This window comes from Amblyomma americanum, chromosome 7 (genome assembly GCF_052857255.1).
Source record: "Amblyomma americanum isolate KBUSLIRL-KWMA chromosome 7, ASM5285725v1, whole genome shotgun sequence".
NCBI lineage: Eukaryota > Metazoa > Arthropoda > Arachnida > Ixodida > Ixodidae > Amblyomma > Amblyomma americanum.
In genome coordinates, this window is record NC_135503.1 from 171,983,539 (window position 1) to 172,003,859 (window position 20,321).

Sequence of the window (20,321 nt, forward strand, 5' to 3'; positions counted from 1 at the left end):
AGCACTTGTCGACATCCTTCTACGGGGACATTATGTTGCAACGATTCACCGAGAACTGCATGTTCACGTTACGCTTCTTCATGATACGAATTCCATACACCAGCTTCAATAACTTCCTTCTGCTTCGCGTATATTCCTATATCGTCAATGAGGCCGCTATACTAAGCGCAAGGAGTTTGCAGCGCCCACACCACACAAAAAAGAAGAGAAAAATGCTTTCCCAGTATTTGCAGAACGAGTGCGTGGCTGCAAACGCGACCCCGCGCCACCTTGTGGAAGTGAGGCGCGCGCGGACAGATGTTCCAGATAGTTGAGGCGCTCTCGAGAACTCTGCGAGAGGGAGACGTAGCTTAGCTGGTGCTGTGACGCTTCCTGTCTCTCTCAGTGCCCTCACCCGTTTCTAGAAATTTCGAACTAGACTATTTAAGAGCGTGATGGATCATCTTACGCGGTTTTAGGTCAGGGGTTCCGCAGCGATCTAGAGAGGCCCCGGCTTTTGGTAAGCCGTGTAGAGCGAGCTTGGACCTCGGGCGTAATTTGCGTCATCTTTGGCAGCTGACGGGCTTTAGGGTAGGCTTCGCGCAACGATGTGGACTGGGTCCGGCTTTCGGCAAGCTATGTAGAACGAGCTTGGCGCTCGAGTGTACTTTCGAGACAGCTTTGGTACCTGCGTGCGTAGCCTCTGTTTCCTCTAAGTGTATTTATTTATGGACAGTAAGTACAATTACTTTATTCGTCCTTGTGTCATCGTTCGTTAATAGCCTCACTGTCTGCTTCGAGTCCAACGTCCAACGAGTCAAACGAGCACCTCTGACAAAGCAATGTGTGAAAAGGGAAGAACCTTTAACATCTTTACTTCGTCGTTGACATTACGCAGCAACAACTATATCAAGGCTTCAGCTTTATATGGCAAGTCTTCGATTCGGCAGAGGCTGCCGACTGGCCCAACGTTCATCTGAGATAAAGAGGATACGCAACGAGATGAGATGCTCGTTGATTGCTCTGAGAGGTATTAAAATGGGTATCCTTTCCGTGAACACAAAGTTGTTACTTCGAGAGAGCCTGGCCGTCTTCGCTTGGTTTGAGATACTCTTGGTAGTTGAGGAAAGTACGAAGGCATCTACTGCTGGGAAAGCACTCTTGGTGCCGAAGTGGTGCACTCATGAGGTCCGACGTGAGCCGCAGTCTGTTGTACCCGCTACGTGACACTCCGAGCTCGTCAAGCATGAAGTGCTATCAAAGTAGGCACTGCCTAGGCAGTACAAAGTTGTTTTGACGTGTTGCATCCTCTACCTTTTCTAGCCTCCCCTAGTGTTTCTCGGTGTTTTCGCGGCGCGCCGTCGTTTGGCGTTGCCCCCATCTGATTTAGGTGCAGACGCTTTCTTTCTACTACCTCCTCTTCGTTGGGTTGCGGTCGACAGTGGGGCCCCATCTCGTGTGATGCCCATTTTAAGATCCGTACGGCAGCTGCGCACCGCTTATCCGGCCGCCCGGCCGGTTAGCACCCGCGACCATCGATCCAACTGCGCAGAAGTGCTGATGCGCTCGGCGGCACACCGGCTGGCCGCCAACACGCCGAGAGACCGCTCGACTCTCAAAGAGCGTTCGGCGAGAGACAACCCTTTCGTGGACACTTGGAGTAAGCTAGTCAAAGAATGCTTCTCACCAATTGTGGTCGTCACGGGAACACGTAGATCTGCAGGAATACGAGGATTGAAAACTGCCAAAGCTATGACAGCATTCCGGCTTCATGCACAATGTGCGAAAGGTGTATGGAGGAATGTAGGCTGCTTTGTTTCGAGCCGTCTTGCTCTCTGAATGAGCCTTTATTGAGTGCTTGTTAGCTCCATCTCTTCAGAAACCAACATTAAGGCGCAAAACTCGTCACGCTCTCTAAAACTGCTCTGTGTGCGAGGCGGAACTTTGCGTTCATGCGGAGACGTTAGGCGCATCATCTGGGGGTCTGGCCTGTAGTTGCCATCACCCCCGCTCTCGCTCCGGGCTTGGTTGTGTCTTTCGCTCTCTTGGGCGCCGCCAGTCTCGCATGAGGACCACGTGGCTCACAGGTCTGAGTAACTTGGAAGCACACTAGACGGTGACAGCAGTCCGTGTTGTACAAGCACTGCGAAAGGGATAAAAACCAAGCAATGATTAGAAACACAATATTTATGAACTGGGAAAATTAGAGAGAATGCATCTTCGAAAAAAACCAGCGCCAACGAAAAAACGGAGGGTGCTTGTCCGTGTTTCCTTGTTTCCGTCCCGTTCTTCTTGCGCGCAAGATTTTTTTGAACATGCTTTTGAAACAATCAGCGTTCTCAGTAATAGTGCATGATCACCTTCTCTGGATGGCATGAGCTTAACATTTGAAACAGGGTGGTGGCGGACGACACCACAAAATAATAGAACAGTTCATGATCAGTGTACCATTTGAAACAGAGTGGCGACGGACGACACCAAACTATGAGTAATAATTTTACACTTAACCCTCTTCTTAGCTGCAGTAACTATCATGCAATATAACCTTCAAGTACAACTATTAGTTGCCTTTAGTGTATACCAATTTTTCACCACAAAATCCTGTCACTATGCCTCTTGCACGGTTTAGTAGCATTTTTATTGACCTCTGCAGTGGACACACTCCTTCATTATCCATGAATATATAAGAAAAAATAGCTGTGGTTTAACTACTGCTGAGCCTGGTTAGCGAGCGAAAGCTGCCATGTTTCGGGCAACTAGACGCGGCTTGGCATGTGTCATGTTGAATGCGTTCCCCCACTGTATAAGCAGCGCGCTCACATTGCCACCTTGACAGGTGGTTGATAAATTAATGGTTGATAGCGAGAGGTTGGCCACCCAATGTAAGCTGCGGCCTATTTCTGCAGCGCCGCGTCTCTGCAACAACGTTGTCCGTGCTAATGCATGCAGCCCACATCTCTCTCGCACCATCGCCACGTACCTCAAAGTGTTACTGAGGCGTCCACTGAACCAAGGAGCCAGTTATACGCCCTTCCTTTCCTCAAAATTATCGGAGCCTAGAAAGTTCTCAATGCCAACGCCAATGAACGCCAACGGTCTTTAGAAACAGAGTCGAACCCGCGGTTTTCGATGCGGCAGATGAGTGATGTCATAGCAGTCACATGGTTTATCCTCGGTTTAAAGCCAAACTCTCACACACAGAGCACGAATCAAAGAAGCTACAAAGAGGAGAACCAAAGCTTTCGCTTTATAAAACGACGCGCCCACCAGGGGCAAGGACGTACACCGGAAGGGTGCGAGTCAACTTCAATGACCTCTGTCAAAAAATGCACCAACTTGCTAGACTCTCTGTTTTACTGAATCGTTTAGTCTAGAAAATTCTGACCTGCCGGCATTGACATCGGAAATGATCCTGCGGCATTCCTTGTATATATTTTCTTGAAGTGTCCACGTTCAAAGGCATCCTGATCTCGCTTCAGATGCAAGGAGACTGTCGTTTGAGTAATCATAAAGTGACTCGTATCAAAGTTCGCGTATTTCCATAAACCTTTACCCTGTTCATGCCCTATACCTGTGTGATCTTCCTTCTAAAGCTCTTTGTTGCCCCGTTCTGGTATCCTGCGAACTGATGGAACAGTTCTCTAGTTGTATTCCTCCAATGAATGTCAACGCTCTTGTGTTTGCTTGCGTCACAAAATGCTTTCTGCCAATACTACTGCCTATAGCTTTCACTTCCTAGCAGCCTTTCTGCTAAGAAATATTACTCTGCATGTTTCGAACCATTGTGCATGTTATGTCCATCTGCACTGCCTCATCAGTTGCTTTGTCGTCAGTACTAATGCTAATCTCCCAACTGTACTAGGTTATTTCTAGCCGACTTGTTGTTCTTACTGGAGACACTAAGTCCGAATTCTGAAAAGTAAGCCATGGTACCAATACTGTTCCCACAGTGTTGTCTTCTTCATAACCGCGGCATACCCCCCCCCCCTTTCAGCCGAGTAGACCGTTCGTGATTTTCCATTTCATATATATACCCCGGTAGCACAAAGTGGGCAAGGAAGTGAGTCAGATGTGGGCAGTGCAGACGACCCCTATGGGATCAATGTCGGATCTGCAAGCGGAGTCTACATGGGCCTCAAGTGGGCTTCCTGCAAACATCCCCGATCGGCCCCATTTGGGACCGGTGCAGACATACTTTGTGGGTCTGCAATGCGCAGTGCGGGCAGCCCACTGAGCTGCCCCATGTGTTGTACTTTCCACACATGTGCGCAGCTACTGAGGACAAAAATTAGCCCCTGCAATGGAACCGAAGCGGGAACTCCAGTTTGGGCGGCTGCCAGTCCGGCCGCTGCCATGTTCTGCGCACCCTGTTTCTACGAAGCAGGCGTCGCGGAAACTTCATTAGGAAATGCTTGGGAAACTGCAACTTCTTCTGTCGGTTATCTGTACTACAGCAAGACAATCAGAGTATCGCTGCACTGGAGCCACAGGGCAATGGCATCGTCGGATTCCCATATAAAGGCTTCAAGCAACCACAATGGGCTCAGAGGGCACGGCAGCGTTCATCGAAACATGTCACATTTCGCATGGCTCCTTCTGCAGGTTCTCCTTCTTTTCCAGCCGCTGCCGTGTTCTGCGCACCCGGCTTCCACGGAGCAGGCGCCGCGAAAACTTCCTTCAGGAAATTCTCGGGAAACTACAACTTCTTCTGACGGTTATCTGGACTACAGCAAGGCAATTAGCGTATCACTACACTGGCATCACATGGCAGTGACGTCATCAGATCCCCCTATAAAGGTTGCAAGCAACTACCATGGGCTCAGAGGGAACGGCAGCATTCATCGGAACATGTCACATTTCGCATGGCTCGTGTTGCAGGTGCTCCTTCTTTTCCCGCCGCTGCCATGTTCTGCGCGCCTGGATTCCACGGAGCAGTCGCCGCGGAACCTTCCATCAGGAAATGCTTGGGAAACTGCAGCTTCTTCAGACGGTTATCTGGACTACAGCAAGAAAATCAGCGTATCGCTGCACTGGAACCACAGGGCAATGACGTCATCGGATCCCCCTGTAAAGGATGCAAGCAACCACCATGGGCTCAGAGGGCTCGGCAGCGTTCATCGAAACATGTCACATTTCGCATGGCTCTGTGTGCAGGTGCTCCTTCTTTTCCGGCCGCTGCCATGTTCTGCGCACCCGGATTCCACGGAGCAGGCGCCGCGAAACCTTCCTTGAGGAAATGCTCGGGAAACTGCAACTTATTTTGACGGTTATCTGGACTACAGCAAGACAATCAGCGTATCGCTACACTGGCATCACAGGGCAGTGACGTCATCGGATCCTCCTATAAAGGCTGTAAGCAACCATCATGAGCTCAGAGGGCACGGCAGCGTTCATCGCAACATGTAACTTTTCGCATGGCTGTGTGTGCAGGTACTCCTTCTTTTCCGGCCGCTGCCATGTTCTGCGCACCCGGCTTCCACGGAGCAGGCGCCGCGAAACCTTCCTTTAGGAAATGCTCGGGAAACTGCGACTTCTTTTGACGGTTATCCGGACTACAGCAAGACAATCAGCGTATCGCTACACTGGCACCACAGGGCAGTGACGTCATCGGATCCCCCTATAAAGGCTGCAAGCAACCATCATGGGCTCAGAGGGCACGGCAGCGTTCATTAGAGCATGCCACATTTCGCATGGCTCGTTGTGCAGGTTGGTTTTCACAATTCATACCATTCCTTACGTACTAGTCGCTCTGGTCGTGTGATGCTGCCGTGCCCTCGAATGTGCGTAAGCATTCTTTAATGATTGTTGGTCTGTGTTCTTACTTCTATTATGTGGTGATGTGGAAACGAATCCCGGCCCTGGCACTAATAATGAGCCAACACTGAGCGCAATCTTGGCAGATTTAATGGGTCTGAAACTTTCTGATTCAAAACGCGATGCTACCGTTGCAGAAAGTAACTAAAAGTTGCCCAAACTAGACGATTTTCTTGCGATATCCAAGGCAAACCAAGAAAAGATATTAAAGCTCGAGGAAATAATACAGTGCTTACAGAACGTTCTGGCTACACAGGAAAAACAACTGACAGATTTTGAGGACCGCCGCCATAGGAATAACTTACTAGTCTTCGGAATAAAGGAAGATGCTAGTCAATCCCGGTCTGATCTTGGAAAAAATTTCTTCAAGACGTTTACAAGGACAAACTAGGAGTGGATATTGCTTCTTTGGAACGTGTACACAGAATTGGCAAAAAACGCGATAATCAACCTAGGCCTGTTATTCTTCGGCTCTACAACTATAACGAAAAAAGAGCCATACTTTCGAATTGGCAAAACTGAAAGATTCGGGAGTGTCAATATCTGCCGACTACTCGAGGCAACTTTAAATTAACGAAACTGCTTTGGCAATCCTATAAGAGCGAAAAACGCCCCGGTGACAAAATAAAGCTCGTATAGAACAAACTGCATGGAAATGGTAACATGCGTGAAACGAGCAGAACAACTGCAGGGTATTGCTGCACAAAGCAGCCCACACGTCTCACGATTGATGAACCGGTACTACCTCACGCGTTGAGGAAAAATCACTTCGATTAATATGTTTGAATGCGAAAAGTTTGTGCAACAAGCAAGACCAACTCGAACACTTATTACTCACCTATGATTTACACGCGGCAATTATATCCGAAACTTGACTTCATGCCGACATTCCTGATAGCTGCGCCGTACCGCCTTCATACATATGCTACAGAAAGGACCGCGCCACGAGGGGTAGCGGAATTGCGATTCTCGTGAAAGCTGGGTTGTCTTCTATCGTTTCGCCCAAATTTTCCACTTATCATGAAAGCGTTTTGTGCAGGCTGATGTTCTCAGGAAACCAAATAACCATTGTTTAAATCCATAGGCCTCCTGGGCGGGACCAGACTATCTACTGGAATTATATGATTACCTAGAAAAGTATTCAAATAAGAATAATATAATTTCAGGTGACTTCAATTTTCCCCACATTGATTGGGGCACCGTGAAGCTTAGTCCCCCCGATGCGCGTAGCTCAGAAGTATTGCTTGATATATTGCTGGCGTATAATCTAGTCCAGACTGTACACACTCCTACACGCGTAACTAGTTCAGCTTCTTTAATTATAGACCTCATTTTATGTTTCGCAGGCATAAAAAGTTGCATTACTGAAGTTTACGAGGGCATTTCTGATCACAAACTCGTCTCTTTTACCTGCATGCTCCTGCGCCAACTGGGAACGTGCATTCCAAAATTACAAACTGCGAAGCATTTTGACTTCACACACAACCCACGTATTATGCATTTTCTGGCAGATGCCCTGTCATCGTTTGGCGAGGACGACGTAAATGCGTTGTGGCCGCGGTTTAAATACCTCTGCGGTTACTGCATACGAAACATTTGCACTGGAAAAAATAATCTAGGTACAACAAACCCTTGGCTAATCCGAGAACTAATACAATTAAAACGTAAAATGAAGCGCTGTAGGAAGAAAAAGAATAAAAATGCGTCACAAGTTGCAGATTTAACCGCCTCCCTCGAGCATGGTTGCAAAAAGCAAGAGACAGGAATTTTTCCGAGACACTTGGTCGTTTTGCAGCGAAAAATCTTTGAAAATTCTGGCAGTACCTGTCGATTACGGACAGTAAAATGTTAGAGCAAGTAATGGTTGATGTAGAAGTTCACACGGACGAAACGGAAATGGCAGACAGGTTCAACCTCCATTTTCAAAGCGTTTTTTCCAGAACTGATGCACAAGCAACATTACCATCTGTTTGTAAGGTGTTACCGAACTTCTATTGCAATTGAATAAAAAAAAAATTCAGCCGGCCCTGATAATATTGCCGCAGCATTCTTAAAAAGGTATGCAGAAATTTTGGCTACATTTCTCGTCGTAATCTTTCAAAAATCTGTAGAGTCAGGCGTAGTACCCCATGACTGGCATGTTGCGCGTGTTGCACCCGTATTAAAGAAAGGAAATTCATCGGGAATTATTAATTACCGCCCAGCACCTCTCACCTCTATTCCTTGCAAATTAATCGAGCGTATTATACTCAAATATCTTGACAGTTTTTTAGACACGAATGAAATAATTAGCAACAAGCAACATGGCTCTGGCGACGTTTTTCTACTACTACTTAACTAAGAGATACTGTACATAATCTAACAAAAACTCTCGACAGTGGAAGTCAGGTAGAGATAATTTTATGGATTTCTCCAAGGCCTTTGAAAGGGTTCCTCACTCTAAATTAATAACTAAAGTTAAAGAAATAGGTATCCTTTCCCATATCATCGCTTGGGTTATCTCATATTTACAAAATAGAAAACAATATGTTGAAATTGATGGCAACTGCTCCCGCTTCTTAGATGTTCATTCAGGTGTTCCTCAGGGCTCACTCTTGTGGCCTGTTTTAATTATTATTTATATTAAGGAACTGTTAGGTTTTTTTGGAACTAAAACGTCGGCCAGGTTATTCGCCGATGAGAGCATTAGTTTCAAAAGCATTCATTCTCAATCCGATCAACTTGTCCTAAATTTGATCTTGCAGCTTCTTGCAGACTGGTGTAAAAAGTGGGACATGACAATTAATTATGACAAAACCGTTTATTTATGTGCTACGAACAAGATCAATAAAGTGAAATTTGCGTATGTCATTGGGGACAACAGATATAGTCAAGTGGAAGAATACAGATACCTGGGCATGAATTTAACATCTGATCCTAAATGGTCATCCCATAAATCCAACATCTGCTCCTCTGCAAGGAAAAAGCTAGGCTTCTTAAAACATAAATTAGGGAATTCTGCAAGCGCACTTAGACTTCAAGCGTACAATTAAATTGTTTGACCTGCTCTTGAATACGCCAGCATAGTTTTGTTCATATATAACCAGTATAAGCGAAGGGATTCTCCGTCCGCCATGTTACATCAGGCAACCCATGAGGCATTGGCGGGAAGAAGAAAGGCTGCCCGGCTGCGTTTTTTGCACTCTTCGTTGTTTCAAAAATTAGGCATTCAGCCACAGTACTACTTGTAATGGGATACAACCAGACCTTCACGACACAAACATAGTCATAGCATAGCAGCAAGCCAATATTAGCCCGCACGAACTTCTACAAATATTCATTTTTCCCGAAAACAATATCCGATTGGAATTCCTGCCTCATGGTTCACCTCTCCTTTCTTCAAACTTTTGAGTGCCTACACAAATGACTCTATGGTTAGAAATTATGACTATTTATTAACAGTGCATAGTGTACTTCTTTGTCTGTGTGCCTGTGTTTGGGGCATGTATTCCCGCAAAGTGTATTTGCGTTGTCACCTTGTCTATATTTTATTATATCTTCTTGGTGCAAATTGTAACTTCACCATTGTTGGTGATCCTAAGGCATAGTGCTTACTAACAAATGTATGTACCCTCTCCTGCTTGGACCTATTCGGTCTGCAGTATTGTGTAAATAAATAAACAAATAAACAAATAAACAAATCGTTTTCACATGAGGCTCTTCTACACCCTCATTCCGCTATGCCTGCATGACTGCTGGGGTTTCTACTGAGTCAAATGCTCCTTCGTAATCAATGAACGCTATATATAGGGACTCGTTATATTCCACGCATATCTCTACCATCTTATTGATAGTGGAAATACCTTCTAAGATTGAGTATCCTTTACGAAAGCCTGCTTGATCATTTGGGTTAGTGAGACCTAAGGCTGTCCTGGTTCTATTTCGGATCATCTTAGTAAATACCTTGCAGGCAACGGCGGTCTGTAATATTTCGTCACTTACGTCTCTTTTCTTAAAAATAATGTTAATTTTAGCGTTCTTCCAAGCTTCTGTTGCGCTCGAGGTCATAAGGCATTGCGTATACTGGTTGGATAGCTTTTCTAGCCCAATCTCCCCTCATTGCTTCAAAATATCTGCTGTTACCTTATCCTCACAAGCTGCTTTCCTTCTTTGCTTTGCTTTTATGGCTTTCTTTACTTCCTTTTTCTTTATTACCGGGACATTGGATTGTTTTGCACTAGTGCCTCTATCATTAGCTTTCTAATTACATTGGTTACTACAGAGATTTGTTGAAAACTATTCGGTTACTTTAACTATCTTATCCATGTTGCGAATGACATTGCCTTCTTTGTCGGTTAGAGCAAACATCTGGTTTTTACTTTCACCTGTTTTCCTATTTACTTATTTTACGCTACTTCCTTCAAAACATACTCTATTTTCTTCATGTTAAACTTCCCTATGTCGGCTACCTTGCGCTTATTTATTAATATTACTTGCTCTGCCAGTTTTCTTCTAATAGTGGCGTTAGACGCTTTCATTTTTTGGGGGTTTCTTAATGAGATTTTTCGCCTGATATATCTTGCCGGTATACTGTTGAGCCATCCTACCGCCTACTTCTACTTCGCAGATCATAATGATAGCTGTGTGTGAGATTATCGGTCATTGGTTTTTATTGCGAAAGCCAGACCTAAATGCTCGTCGCGTATGCCGCGGCCCTCCCAGAGCCGACGCTGCGCTTAGCAAGTAGTGTGACATCAGCTCTCTCCGTTGCTATGACGACGCGTGACGTCACCTTGCTCCCCGCCGCAGCTAAAAGGGAGCCGCTCGTCGCGTTTGCCGTGGCCCTCGAGCCGGCGCCGGGCCTAACAGGTAGTCTCTCCGTCGATATGACGACCACCTCGCCTTGCGCTCGCTCCGTGGCGGCTTCGCTGGGATATATAGCGGTGCGCTACACGTTGGTTGATCAGTTTCGCCATGGAAGTTACCACCACGTGGCAATATCTGAATCTAGTTGCTCTATTGCTTCTCAACAGTTAAATTATAAGGCGAAAGGTAAGGAAGCTAGGAACAATGAGAGAAAGAGGTTGCAACGTGCCCAGGAAACAGAGGAACAACAAGAAAAACCATTTCGAAAACGACGAGAAGCCGAAGCAGCTAAGCAAGCCACTTTAGAAGGTGAGCCTAGTTGTGCTAGAGGAATGAAACTATGAGACGACGACGTGCCGTGGAAACAGAAGAACAAGGGGCGAACGTCTTTGAAAATTCAACCAGGTTTAACCACCGCTAAACCGCAGCCAATTTTATTAAGGCTGTCTTTCACAGTTAGAGCTGAATATCTGTTCTGCAGCGATATCTGGAATTTCTTTACTTTACCTCTCACCGCTAACTCGTTATTGTGCTTCCACCTCCACTATTCCTTGCGTTCTCTCTTCAGTTCTAAGACAATTCGAGACCTTACCATTCTGCGGTCGCTACAATGCACCTTTCCAGCACCTCCCCGTCCTGGAATCATACCAGGGGAGCGCATTTTACGAAGTCTATTTCGTTTTTATTCTCACCATCGGGGCTCGTCCGCGTTCAGTTCCTGTTATTTCGTCTCTGGAAGAATGTATTCATGTTCCGTAAATTATTCCTCTCTTCGAACTCTACTCATAACTGTCCCTGCTATTCCTGGAACCTATGCCCTAAACGCCTGTCGCCTGGTCTCTGGCCTGCTTCTTGCCTACTTTCGCATTGAAGTCGCCCATTAGTACACTGTATTGTGATTTTAATATGTTAATTCCCGATTCCACGTCCTCACGCCTTTCAAGAATCTGGTGACCATGGCTGGATGTATACACGTAGGCTTGCACCACCATCACCTTTTACATCTTGCTAAGCCTAATTACAATAGCTGTCACCCTCTCGTTAATACTATAAACCTCCTCTAGGTTGTCAGCTATATCCTTAATACTATATAACTCATCTATGTTTTCAGCTATAACCTGATTGATGAGGAATCCCACACATAGTTCTTGTCTGCTTGCTAATTCACGATGGCAGTGTACGTGCCCTGCCCTTTGTAATCTACACTCCTCATATGTCCTCCTGAACACACTAAGCCTAATGACATCACATTTCATACCCTCTAGTTCCTCGAACACAGCTGCTAGGCTAGCCTCACTGGACAAGGTTTCACGGTTAAATGTTGTCAGGCTCAGTTTCCAGTGGCAGCCTGTCCAGAACCCTCTGCTGCCTCAAAAGTCTGACCGCCGCTTTGGTCAGTTGCTCCACAACGGCTGTGGACTGAGGGCCGAGGGCTAATCGGTTATTTAATTGAAGGTTGTGGCCAAGTTGTGCACTAGATTGGCTACATCCTGCTCTGGTGAGGGAATGGGTTGTCAGTACTGGTCACCGATATCAGGCCGCACCCCAGTCCTGCTTATGCATTTCCATCGACAAGCGGAGATTTTCTTTTTTTGTAACCGGCTGAGAATTGCCCGTCATCGGTGTTCAAAACACGGTCCTCATCTAAGCGGGACGGATGCTCTGCCTCTAAATCATCGCAACAAGACTATATATATATATATATATATATATATATATATATATATATATATATATATATATATATATATATATATATATATATATATATACGCCAAAAATATGAGCACACCCGTTATGCTCCCTGGTTTTGATGACAGTTCGCTTCCCAAAGGAAAGGGGCTCGTTTGACTTGCATACGAAGTAAGAGCCACCGAAACAGAGGAGCATAGGGGAATTTTTCTATTTTTGGTTAATATACATATATATGTATAAACACAAGTTTTTTCTAGGTTTGTGTATTTTTCAATCGACGGTATTTCATGCACTGTAGTAATTCGTCACCTTCAAATGCCATCTGGCGGCCAGTGGTAGCCAATAGTGCGTAAACCATTGTAAAAACTGATTTTTTTTCAGGAAATGAAAGGGTGTAGCAATTATCTCGTATCTAGGTGGACACGCGAACCGCGCCGTAAGGGAAGGAAGGGTGGTGGGAGCGAATGAAGAGAAAAAGAGATGCCGTAGGGAAGGTCCCACCGTAAACCGTTTCAACATTGGAATATTGCCACAGTACCAATGAACCCAATGGCGCCATACTGCGGCCGAACTGGTTCAGATAGGACTTGCCGTGCTTTGCGCACTCTAGGGGCTAGAGGATTTTATCTTCTTCTTCGCTCGAGCTCCCTCCTGTCTTGCACGCCCAGCACGTTTAATAACACCTGGTTTGAGTGCTTCGACCGTTTATCAGTGACATATTTGGTGGAGGTGCTGGGTGACGGTCCATGTACGCTGACCTCAAGGACACCCTTGACGTCAGTTCCCAACGCGTGGCTACAACACCAATCCACAAGGCGAGCCGCCGCCTGCGAGGCCTACAACAAGAGTTCGGTCACCTCCCAAGATCAGCAAGGGCCATGGCGTCCGCTACGGCTAACCAGACAAGTCAGCATTCCGGGAATGCCCCACCGTTCGTCCTTCACACACCTCGGTCGCCCCCATCATTCCACGGTGAGAGGTTTGATGACGTCGAAGACTGGTTGGCCACCTTTGACCGTGTGGCGGGCTTCAACGAGTGGGACGGCGAGCGCAAATTGCGGAACGGGTACTTCGCACTACAGGACTTGTCCAAGACGTGGTATGAGAACCACGAAGTTTCCTTCACAAACTGGGAGATCTGTCGCCGAGAGCTCTTAGCCACGTTCAGCACCAGCGAACGAAAGGAGAAGGCTGAAGTCGCCTTGTAATCGAGGTCGCAGCAGCCGAACGAGAGCGTCGCCATGTTCATCGAGGACATGACGCGACTCTTCAATCGCGCCGACCCTGCTACGGCCGAGGACAAGAAGGTACGGCACATAATGCGTGGCGTCAAAGAGCAATTGTTTGCCGGACTGGTACGTGACCCGCCAAGAACGGTGGCCGACTTTGCCAAGGAGGCAACAAGCATGGCGCGTTCTCTCCAAGAACAGGGCGCGCACTACGGCCGTCAGGCTCGTGTAGCAGCCGCTCACCACTATACGCCCTTGTCGCTATCCACTGAGGAGCTTCGAGAGCTTGTGAAGAGCCTGGTGCCCGAAAAACTCGAGAAACTTCGCTTCGAAGCTCCACAGGCCAGCCTCGCTGCCATACCGGACGTGGTCCGAGATGAATTCCGGCAAGCTGTTCAGTCACCACCAGCTCCGCAGCCAGCGCCCTATGTGATGACATACAGTCAAGCACTACAAAGTCGTCCTGGGCCAGTGAGTCAAGCCTTTTTCCTCGTCACTCCTGTGCCTTCACCGCGGTACCCAACTGCAGCTGTACCTGTCGTACCGCAGGAGCCCCTGTCCACCATGACCAAAGCGCGCGTTTGGCGTACGCCAAACAATAGGGCGCTCTGCTACCACTGCGGGGAGCCCGGCCACCTCCTCCGCCACTGCCCCTACCGCAGAATGGGCTTAAGGGGTTTTTCACCTGGTGCGCCTCGACCACGCTACGGAGAACGGCCGCGGGACATCGAGCAGTACCTGTCCGATAACGTGTAGCCAACGGCCTCGCGGCGACGGCAGTCCCGGTTGCCATCCCCAAGGCGGTTTTATTCGCCAAGCCGCCCGTCTTTTTCTAGCCAGTTCAGAGGCGCGTCCCCACATCGGGAAAACTGAAGACGGCGTCCCCCGGGGGTAGGGCCGCCGCTATTGGATCAAGTCAAGAGCCTCCACCGACGATTCGCGTCTACGATCCGGCTGACGACGACCTCACCCGACGACTTCAACGACAATGACATGCTGCGACCGACTGGTCTGTGCCGAAATCTCAGTAATCGCTGATAATCGCGATGTGACCGCACTTGTGGATACCGGCGCTGATTTTTCTGTAATGAGCAGTCGGTTAGCCACGGCCCTCAGAAAGGTTCTGACCCCTTGGTCTGGAGCACAGATCCGCACCGCCGGAGGCCATGTGGTTACGCCAATTGACGTCTGCACGTCACGAATCCAGATGTGCGGTGCTACTTTCACTGGTTGCTTTGCTGTGCTGCCCGATTGCTCCAAAGACCTGATACTTGGTTTGGATTTCCTTCGGGAGTACGGTGTTGTCATCAACCTTCAGGAACTCGTCATGTCATTTTCCACTCAAACCCCTGTTGACGGCGATCCCGAGCCACGCGGGACTAAGTTACGCGTCTTTGACGACCACGTATTAATCCCGGCGAGAGCTAGCATGTTTGTTACCGTAGATTGCGACAACATCACTGGAACTCGTGGCATCGTTGAAAACAATATGTCGCTGCTCCTTGGTCGGCAAGTCTGTATTGCTCGCGGAATTGTTGAGCTGAACAATGGCCGAACCGAGCTCTTGGTAACCAATTTTAGCTGTAAACCTCAGTGCTTGCCCGGCAGAACAGTTATTGCGTATTTCGAAGAACTCAGCGACTTCGCGGGAGAGCACGCTTTGTCCAAAGCCTCGGCATCAGTGGAGGCACCGACCACTCCCATAAAAACTGACATGAACCTTAACCTCCCGTCTAATCAGAAACGCTGCCTCGAAAGCGTTATCCAGTCTTTCTGTGACTGCTTCGCCCCGACCTCTAAGGTTAGGCCGACACGGCTCACAAAGCACCGAATTATAGTCGACGCAAACCAGCGGCCGTTATGTCAACCGCCTTACCAGATCTCTTCAAAGGAGCGTGATGCCAGTAGCCGTCAAGTTCAAGAAATTCTCCAGGACGACGTGATAGAGCCGTCGACGAGCCCGTGGGCGTCGCCTGTTGTTCTAGTAGCAAAGAAAGATGGAACCCTACAGTTCTGCGTTGATCACAGACGTTTAAACAAAATCACAAAAAAAGATGTTTATCCTCTGCCGCGCATTGATGACACCCTGGATAGGCTGCGCCACGCCAAGTACTTCTAATCGCTAGATTTACACAGCGGCTATTGGCAAATCGAGGTGGACGAACGCGACCGGGAAAAAACAGCCTTTATTAAACCGGACGGTTTAATAACAACGGTTTAATAAACCGGACGGTTTAATTTCAACACTACTGGTCTGTACGAATTCCGGGTGCTCCCTTTCGGCCTGTGCTCGGCTCCTGCAACCTTCTAGCGGATGATCGATACCGTTCTTGCCGATCTGAAATGGCAATCCTGTCTCGTGTACTTGGATCACGTTGTCATCTTCTCTGATACGTTCGAAGAGTACCTGAGACGCCTGCGCGCTGTGTTCGAAGCAATTCGGAAGGCCGGGCTTTCCCTGAAGCCCGAAAAGCGTCACTTCGCTTTCGAAGAGTTGAAGTTTCTGGGCCACATCGTGAGTGCTAAAGGGGCTAGCCCTGACCCCGACAAGACAGCCGCCGTGGCTGCTTTTCCCGTGCCCACCGGTAAGCGAAGCGTGCGCAGCTTTCTGGGTCTCTGCGCCTATTATCGGCGTTTTGTGCAGAACTTCTCCCAGATCGCTGAACCCCTTATCCGCCTCACGAGATTCCGAACAGTTTTCCTGGGGCCTGGAGCAACAGAAGGCCTTTGAAGACCTCCGAACTCGTCTCCAAAGTACGCCCATCCTTGGACACTTCAACGAGTCGGCCGCCACTGAACTGTACACAGACGCCAGCAACATCGGCCTCGGTGCGGTCCTTGTGCAGAGGCAGGATGGTCTCGAACGCGTAATCGCATACGAGAGCCGCACCTTGTCACGATCTGAGGCAAACTATTCCACCACCGAAAAAGAATGTCTGGCCATTGTGTGGGCAGTGACCAAATTCCGCCCTTACTTGTATGGCCGCCCTTTCAGGATCGCCAGCGACCACCACTCGCTCTGTTGGCTGGCGAACCTCAAAGATCCCTCGGGACGGCTTGCACGCTGGAGCCTTAGATTCAGGAATTCGATGTCACCATCGTCTATAAGTCTGGTACAAAGTACAGAGATGCGGACTGTTTGTCTAGTGCTCCTATCGAGGACCCCCGAGCTGACCCCGACGACGATTCAGTTTTTTTTGGCGCCATCTCCACGTCCGTTCTGATTCAACACCAAAGAGACGACAGTGAGCTACAACCCCTCATTGAGTATCTCGAAGGAAGAGCTCAGTCTCCCCCACGAACCTTCTCACGCGGACTGTCGTCGTTCTGTTTACGCGACGGCATCCTGTATAAGAAAAATTACAGCCCGGCAGAAGCTGTGCATCTGCTCGTCGTGCCTACGGCTCTTCGCGACGAAGTCCAGCAAGCGTGCCATGATGACCCATCTTCTGGTCACCTGAGTTTTTGTCGAACTTTGGCACGAACACGGCAGAAGTACTACTGGCCCAGGGTTGCTGCAGTTGGGAAGCATTACGTATGAACTTGCCGCGAGTGCCAGCGTCGAAAGACGCCGCCGACTAAGCCAGCCGGCCTACTGCAGCCTATTGATCTGCCTCAGATCCCATTCCATCAAGTCGGCATGGACTTACTCGGCCCATTTCCGGTGTCCGCACTGGGTAACCGCTACATTGTGGTCGCTACCGACTACTTCAGCCGATACTGTGAAACTAAACCTCTTCCACGTGGTACCGCTGACAAAATTGCGAACTTTTTTATCCAAAACATTCTGCTTCGTCACGGCGCACCCACCATTGTTTTAACTGACAGGGGAACAGCGTTCACCTCGGCCCTTACGCAGGAGGTTATGCGCCTGAGCGGCACCACTCACCGCAAGACAACCGCTTACCACCCTCAAACCAACGGCCTCACCGAACGGCTCAACAAGACGATCGTCGACATGATTTCCCTGTATGTCTATGTGGACCGCCGGAACTGGGACGCCATACTCCCTTAAGTCACATTTTCCTATAATACTGCAGTCCAGGAAATGACTCGCTTCACTCCTTTTCGTTTAGTACATGGTCGCGAAGCCACAACCATGCTGGATGCAGTGCTGCTTCCAGCTAGCACTACCTGCTCTTTTATGGGTGCTGCCCATTTCGTTCGTTAAGCTGAGGCCGCCTCCAACTACCTAGAGAGCGCATCCGGCACCAGCAAGTTCTCAACGCTCGGCGCTATAACCTCCGCCACAGAAATGTGCGTTACCAGCCCGGAGAACAAGTTTGGGTGTGGAGCCCAATCCGCATGCGTGGGCGCTCCGAAAAGCTTCTACGGCGATATTTTGGCCCCTATGAGGTGGTCCGCCAAATCAGTGAGGTGAACTATGAAGTTCTCCCACAGTGAACAGTTCGCTCCTCTAGACGGCCGAGCCCCGAAGTCGTCCATGTCGCACGGATTAAGCCGTACCGCGCCCGCTAGCTCTTCAGGCGTGTCCACACCAGCCGCCGGAACATTCGCCGTCCCTTGCCTTCCTGCTTCTCATTGTTCCGGCACCGTGTCTTTGCCCTTCAGAGAGGGGGAGTTATGCCACAGTACCAATGAATCCATTGGCGCCATACTGCGGCCGAACTGTTTTAGATAGGACTTGCCGTAGCTTGCGCACTCTAGGGGCTAGAGGTTTTTATCTTCTTCCTCGCTTGACCTCCCCGCTGTCTTGCACGCCAGGCACGTTTAATTAAACCTGGTTTGAGTGCTTCGACCGTTTATCAGTGACAATATTCTCATTTTTTAGACAGATTAAACGAGGGCGGTGATGGTGCCTGATGTATTGATGGCTCTATATTTCCAGCGTGTTGCTGAAACCTGATTTAGAAATCTCTTCCTTCACTCCCACCGACCAGTTCGGTCTGCCATGGGCAGTCATAGGTGTACCAAACACTAAAATGACCAGCAGAAAATTATGATTTCCAACTCCTTCAAACACGTGCAGGGCGTCCGCGGAGATTAGCAGCGTTTGTACTGTAATAGGAACGACCGGAAGCAGTTCAAGCGGCGGGGCGAAGAGGTCGACAAAGTGAAGTTTTGGATCTAAGTGACTTCTGAGAATGTGCCCGTCGTGACGCTGATCATCCCCGACCACCGACCTCCTGCAACCGCAAAAAAACACCTTTACACTTGGTGGAGGTATCTCGGTTCACGTCCCGTTCCTCATGCTGGAACTTCGGAGCCGAAAGTTAGCAGCCGCGGTCACCATTCCAGACGGTCCGACCCAACTATCGCCGCCCATCCCTGCCACCGTCCTCTGTTCCTGGGTGCGACGCCAGCGTGACCCCTTCCCCATTCTGTGGTAAGGACAACGATGACGTCGACGATTGGCTGGCAGCAAAAAACATTCGGAAATTGCATTCGGTTGAACGACTCCGTTAAATTGAGCACGTCCTCTACCTCACAGACGCTCACAACCTGCCAACAGATAGTTTTGTAATCACGAAGCCAACCTTTGTTTCTGCTTCTCATTTAAGACGAGCTTCGCCGACGTTTCTCGACCGTCCCGCCGTGTGAAGACTCCACGCCGAGCAACGTCTCCATGCTTCAACTCAGTTACCAGCCGAAACCTTCACGAGATATTTTGAAGACATCGTTGACTAATGTAAGCGCGTCAACCCTTTGCTGTACGCGACAGACAATGCTAATCACATTCTTAAAGGGATCGCCGATGACGCTTTCCAAATGCTCCTGGCGAAGAACTCCACTTCCATCAGTACCGTCATCCATTTGTGCCAAATCTTTGACTAGTCATGAAATCAACGCGCTTCAACACGAAATTCTGCGTGTCTACCGAGGGTCTTGCTGGCTTGGCCCTTGGTTCCTCATCGTGTTAATAATCACTGTTCATGCCGCGCATCCACGACTTCTTCCGTGACCAAGTCGCCCGCCAGCTTTCTCGTCAGAATCACGACGTTCAGGATCTTGGCTGCCCTACTCCTGACCTAGAACCGTCCCTCGCGCCGACTATCCCCCGTGTTGTTCAGTAAAAGGTCACTGCAGTCCTGCCATCGAGCCCCTCGCTTCCTCCTGTCGCAGCACCGCTCACCTATGCTGAAGCCGCCACCGGAACACCACGCTCGCTCGCCCATCCTGCGTACGGCGCCAGTCCTCTCTACTACGCTCCACCGCCGTCCGTGCCACCTCCGCCAGCCTCGTTTCCACTTACAAAGAACCCTACGATCCCTTAGCGCGCCTCCGACAATCGGACCATCCGCTAAGCTTGTGGCTTCCGGGCCACATCGCACGCCTTTGTTGTCAGCATTTACCTCGTTCTAGGGATTATGTGTACCCTTGTGGCTACGACCAACAGCCGCCCTTGCCCAGCGGCTCTTTTGGCTCGTCTATGCCTCGCCCACAGTATCCGACACGTCGCTCGCCTTTCTCTGGCCGACATTAAATTTTACCAATGCCCCGAAGAGCGCACTCCCTTCCACAGAAAAACTGAATACCGCAGTCCCGGAGGCAACAACCGTATTTCTTGTGAACTCCTTAAGTCCTTCGTTTCCTCCCGCTTACGTGATTCCGATATTTGTCGAAGGCGTTCCTGCTCTCGCGCTCGTTGACACGGCCTTTGCCGTGTCGGTGATAAGTGACTTTCTTCGTCGCAAAATTCACAAGGTGACGGCACCACTGTCTGACTTTTCGCTCCGTATTTTATTTTTTACATTACCCCTCAGAGCCAGTGGCATAAGAGAGCGGGAGTGGTAACTA

The 20,321-nt window shown here is 48.9% G+C and overlaps 1 protein-coding gene across 2 annotated transcripts in view; it reads right to left on the bottom strand.

Annotated features, from left to right (window-relative positions):
- Positions 1-1,791: 1,791 nt before the first annotated feature.
- Positions 1,792-20,321, bottom strand: part of LOC144096763 (uncharacterized) — a 161,657-nt gene continuing 143,127 nt past the window's right edge. For both annotated transcript variants that reach the window (XM_077629640.1, XM_077629641.1), the window contains one exon: positions 1,792-2,122. In XM_077629640.1, coding sequence (XP_077485766.1) covers positions 1,952-2,122 — 171 coding nt within the window. In that variant the 3' untranslated portion in view covers positions 1,792-1,951. The remainder of the gene's footprint in view (positions 2,123-20,321) is intronic.